The 5418-nt window shown below is 39.7% G+C and overlaps 1 protein-coding gene across 1 annotated transcript in view; it reads left to right on the top strand.

Annotated features, from left to right (window-relative positions):
* Positions 1-1374: 1374 nt before the first annotated feature.
* LOC106536921 (DDB1- and CUL4-associated factor 6) overlaps positions 1375-5418 on the top strand; it is a gene marked incomplete at its 5' end in the record, with an annotated part of 8778 nt that continues 4734 nt past the window's right edge. The window contains 6 exon segments of the mRNA XM_014034281.1: positions 1375-1434; positions 1597-1780; positions 3592-3701; positions 3783-4086; positions 4182-4223; positions 4679-4817. Of these exon segments, the coding sequence (XP_013889735.1) occupies positions 1375-1434; positions 1597-1780; positions 3592-3701; positions 3783-4086; positions 4182-4223; positions 4679-4817 (839 nt within the window).

Below are 5418 nucleotides of genomic sequence, written 5' to 3'. Positions count from 1 at the left end.
AAATTAAATAAGTCAGATAAAATTAGAAATAAGTCCACCCCTCTTCTCCTCGTCCTCTCCCCCTCCTGCCTGATCTGTTATCCGCGACAGACACCCCACCCCCGTGCGCGCACGTGACAAACACGGACTTTAAACAGGAAGCTTTATAACATTCACAATGACGAGGTGGATGCGCCCTGCACGTGTATCCAAAGCTTTTGCTGTCCTGCTGTTCTTGTTGGGGAGGGGTCTGTGGGTCAGGGAGGGGTCTGTGGGTCAGGGAGGGGTCTGTGGGTCAGGGTCGTCTGAGGAGGAAGCAGATGAAGGGATTTACGCACGGGAACTTTTATTTAAGATTTAAGTTTTTTTTTTATTTCAAAGGTCCTCATGGCTCAGCAGCAGAAGCATAAATATTACTGTTAAGAAAGATGATGATAAAGTTGAATAAAAATCTAAGTCTGATGAAGTTAAATTAAATATCTGACAGTGATCATTACACAGTGTGGCTCTAATTCCTCACTTCACCATCTGTGTCGCAGTTTCCCGTCTCCAAAATGAGCATACGCCTGGGTCAGAGCTGGCGTGAGGCACCGCACATTTTCACGTCAAGTTTGGATATTATAAATCAGAACCTTGGCGTAAAAAGTTGCGTACGCAAGTTTCTGGGCTCAAATTGTGCGTACGCCAGTTTTATAAATCCAACCCCTGATCTGGTTTTTGGATGATGTTGAGCTTCCTTAACAATTCTTTTTTTTTTTTTTTTTTTTGCTTCAGCTCCCTTTCAGACATGAAATGACTGACCTCATACTTTATATTGGAGAAAACCAATCAAGGCTTGAATATGTAAACATATTTCCTGCTTTAAGGAACAATACTTAGAACAATGGATGGCAAAATTACAGATTGGGTCTGCAGCTGCAGCGTTTCTGAAAATCTATAAACATGGTCACAAAACCTTTTTGTTTTTCTTGCTGAGCAACTTCCTGCCTTCAGCAGGTATTTGTTGGTCATTTTATTATTGTAAGGGTTTAAAAGGGCTTGAAGAGGCCAGTTTTTGGTAGTTTAGATAAGTCCCCAAACGTCTTTAATTAGAAGATACACAGGTCAGACTAAAAGCAAAAGAAATGTTTGTTTTGTGTTTAAAATGCGCTAGATAAAAAAGAAAAACTCAGTTTTTTTCTAACGTAATGTAAAAACAAAAGAGTTTGCATTGTTTGATTTTGAATAAAACATTTCTGTTTAGATCTCATTTTCCTCACTGACCTTGGGTTTATTTTTTGATCTTTTTATTTAACTTGAGTGAAGCTTTTAACCCTGAAGCACGGTGGCTGTGTGAGAATCACCTCTGCTCTCTGTCTCTGTGCTTTAATCTTATCGTCCATTTTTGTGTCCCAGATTCTCCTTCATCTGTGGTGAACAAACAGCTGGGATCAATGACTCTGGATGAGCAGCAGGGTGCGTGTTTGTTGCATCTTCCTAAACTTTTTGCAATTTTTAGCTAATCAGTGGTGATAAAGACAAATAAATGATGCATATTTTTCCTGTGAGGAACAGAAGCACAAACAAGTGTTTTCTCTGCTCTAATGAGATGTTTGCTTTGCCCTTTTTGCTCAGCAGGAGCTGAATCTGCTGGTTCGCCTCCCGATGAGTCCGTTCCTGCAGCAGCCATCGCCGATCCTCCCCCTCCCCCTACCACAACCTCCACCCCCCGACCCAGCACAGCAGAACCCATCCTCAGCCTGCACTACAGCTCCGAGGGAACCACCACCAGCACCATCAAGCTGGACTTTACTGATGAGTGGTGCGTCGTCCAGAAAAAACTCTGTTTGAGTTGTTGTCTTTTTAAAGGGAGCAACTAAAACAAGTAATAGAGCAAAAAACGAGTTACTACAAATGAACTCATTTGATCCTAGAGGGTAAAAAGTATTGATAGAACATGATGGAAAACATTTTGTTTACACCTGATTCTATGAAAATAGGGACAGAGTAAGTTAAACAACCCCAAATTAAGATTTAAGAGTTACTTTAGTTTAGTTTTTTCAATTTATTTCATTCACAAAAACAAATCTATACACAGTAAAATTAGTCATAGTAATTAAGTCATGCCATGAAAGAAAAGGGTGCAGAGTGAAGAAAACAATCTTATTTTATCTGCCGCTTATTTCCAAAAAAATAACTTCAACAAACAAACTCGAGCTTCAATCATTTCTACATTTACAAAAAATAAAACAAAAGCAACATCAGATATCTTTGTTTCTGATTTCAATAGACACAAATGGTATATTTTCCCAATAATTTTGAATGAATCTTTTTTAAATATAATTGTTTTAGAGATTTTTGTAATAGTAGCAAGACTATTCCACAAACTTATTCCTYTAATTACAGTACATCATCCCTTCAGACTGGTTCAAAATGGAGGTTTAATAAAACTCCATTCTTTTAAGGTTATAATGACTTTCTTTCTTATCAAATTTTAACTGAATATTTAAAGGCAATTTTTTTATGAGCTTTATACGTTACTTGTAAAATACTATCAATCCAATCATCAAATTTTAATAATTTCAACTGATACAATGTATTTGTTGGGTGACCATTGCACTTTCTACCCATAAAACTTCTTACAGCTCTTTTTTCTAACATAAAAATAGGATTTGTAATTGTCTTGCATGGTTTCCTCCAAACTTCAGTACTTAAATTAGATGTTAGAAAGGGGAAAAGAATGCTTTTTCAAAAAGTATTTGCACATTTTTCCACTGTTTTATGTTTTTTAATGTGCCAAACGGAGCACATTGTTGATAATGTGTCTAAACAAGGGAGTTCCTGGTTAATTTTCTCTGTGATGATTCTTTCCCTGTGTTGGTTCTAGTACTTAGGCTTTAATCCAGGTTTAGGTTAAAWATTAATTCAAAATTATCAAACGTTTTGTTTGTTTCTGTTCTGACTGTTGAAGGAACTGGTGACCTGGAGGACTCCTGTCTTCACTGCCAGCATAGTTATAAACCCTCACATGAGAGAAATTAATTTGTTTCATTCAGTGGCAGACATGGACTGCAGCCACTTCAGCTCTGTGTTTATTATTCTTTCTACAGAGCAAGTTTGTTGAGGTTAAACATCATCCTGCTGAATTAAAGGATGGCAACACATTTAGCTCTAAAGTTTGCGTCATTCGTTCTGAGTAATGATGTATTCTGACATGCCACATCCCAAAGTTTTATTGCTTTCATCGTTTGATAACAAGACAGGTGGTCTGTCTTCTTAGACGAGAAGATGAAGCGTCAGTGATTTGCAAAAAGGGGAGTCAATTTTACATCCTCAGTTTGCAATACGGCTTTTGTCTTATTTTATTCAGTCCCAGAATGTATTCAGATTCAGAGAAGTCAGCACTGGTTCTTATTTCTAGTTTGCATTATTGACTTTTAACTTTTTAAAAAGTATATGTTATATTATAAGTATATGTTATATTCATAGCATGAAATCTGGTCTCATTTTCTGACAGTAATTGTTCACACTGTTGGCATTCTAAAATATGTGGTTTTCAGTGTGTTGTGTGGTACTTTCTTAAAGTGTTTACCTATTTTTATTTACTCTGTAGTTGTGGTTGTTTGTGTTTAGGAGCAGCAGCACGTCCAGCTCTCTGGGCAGCGGAGGCTCTAAAACCTCGGAGGCTGTGGCTGCACAGAGCAGAGAGAGTGCGTCTGCAGAGAGTTCGGTGTCAGAACAGGGTGAGTCGCCTCTTTCTGCACCACAAACAGTCCCGTTCAAACAGAGAAACACAGACATTAAATAAAAACGTCTCCCCTCAGCTCCCTGTGAGTCCTCGGGGCAGCAGACTCTGCCAGCGGCCGCTACGGAGCATCCGGGTGACGCCACATCCTCCAGCTCCGCCAATCAGGCGGGGGTCTCGTCTGAGGGGGACGGCGTGACGTCTTCACCGCGGGAGAGGAGTCAACCGGAGGGTTCGGAGGACACGTCCAGGAGCTGCAGGAGAGCAGAACCTGCTGGAGAGGAAAGTCAGAGTCAGCCGGCGCCGAGCAACCAGGACTCTGATGACAGCGARGATGATCCAATCCTGATCCCACCAACCAGGTTCAGAGGACAGGGACAGAGGTTGGTGTTCTGCTTCCTCTTAACACACACCCACCTTTTCATGGTCTCAAGTTGAGTGTGGTACCTTCTCACTGATTGTTTTACAACAAATCTAGATTTAATTCCAGGGGATCTGCTGTAGGAGATAGGATGATCAGGTAATGTTTGCTCTGGAAACTAAAAGCTTCTAACCTTCCAGATGTGAGCTGCTGCCGAGCGTTTAAACTCCACAGCACAACGGCTAACGTGTTTGTCAGTGTGTGTGTCAGGCTGGGATTTCCACTTAACAATACACCGATTCCCTGCATGAGAGCACAAACAGTGTGGAAACTAGCATCACAGCTGCATTTTATACCTTCTTTATTGTGAAGAATATAAATAAACCATGTGCATGGTCTGARGGAAAGAAGATGAAGACGTAGAAAACTAAACGTTTGATTTTCAGTTAGGATCAGTCTAAAATCACGTAACAAAAACAGATCAGTTTGAGTCAGATGTGACGTACAGAACAGATGGATATGTCTGGTTTCTAGGCTTGAGTTTCCATTTTTAAAAGCTTTATAACAGCAGTGATTTGTGAGTACGTGTTACGGGTTTTGTTTTCCTTTCTCAGACGCTCAGCAGCAGCTCGTATCCAGGAGTTGTTCCGCAGGAGAAAAGAAAGGAGGGAGATGGAGGAGAGCGAAACCCAGAACATCAGGAGACCTTCGGTCAAAATGGTTTACAAAGGCCATCGTAACTCCAGAACAATGGTAAACCTCAGCCCACTTCTGTCAGGAGGGTGAAACTTCATAAAGCTTAAATACACAGAAAACCAAGAAAGATCTTTTTGTCTGACAATCTTGCAGGAAATGAAATTACTAACACAAGGTTTTGTGACTTAAACTGCAATCAGGTGCAGTAACTTATTAAGATTGGGGATGTCCGATAATATCGGCCTACAGATATTATTGGTCCAGTATTAGCATAAAAATGTAAAATCTCTACATATCTGTATCGGTTTTTCTTTTGATAACAAAAAGCTTGATAACTTAACACCTGGATTTGACCAAAATGTGTTAATAAATGCTTGTGGTCCAGAGACGTCGGTGTGCGATTGATGACATCATCAAACTGGATTATATCAGGGAGAGCATGATCCAAACTATTGTTTGAGACAAAATGTTTAAAATAAATATGCACTTTTTCCATAACTTCAGTTAAATGTTTTTTTGTTTTGTACAGACATTGGAATGCATCTAGTGGGTTATCACAGTAAAAGCAGGCATAATGGGCCTCATGCAAGAACCGTTCGTACGCACAGATTTGTTCTTAAGTTGTGCGTACGAGTGATTTAGGAGAATTTGTGGCATT

The sequence above is a fragment of the Austrofundulus limnaeus genome, unplaced genomic scaffold (assembly GCF_001266775.1).
Source record: "Austrofundulus limnaeus strain Quisiro unplaced genomic scaffold, Austrofundulus_limnaeus-1.0 Scaffold2031, whole genome shotgun sequence".
NCBI classification, from domain to species: domain Eukaryota; kingdom Metazoa; phylum Chordata; class Actinopteri; order Cyprinodontiformes; family Rivulidae; genus Austrofundulus; species Austrofundulus limnaeus.
Note: the sequence above shows the minus strand (reverse complement) of the source record. Positions and strands in the feature narration are given on the sequence as shown.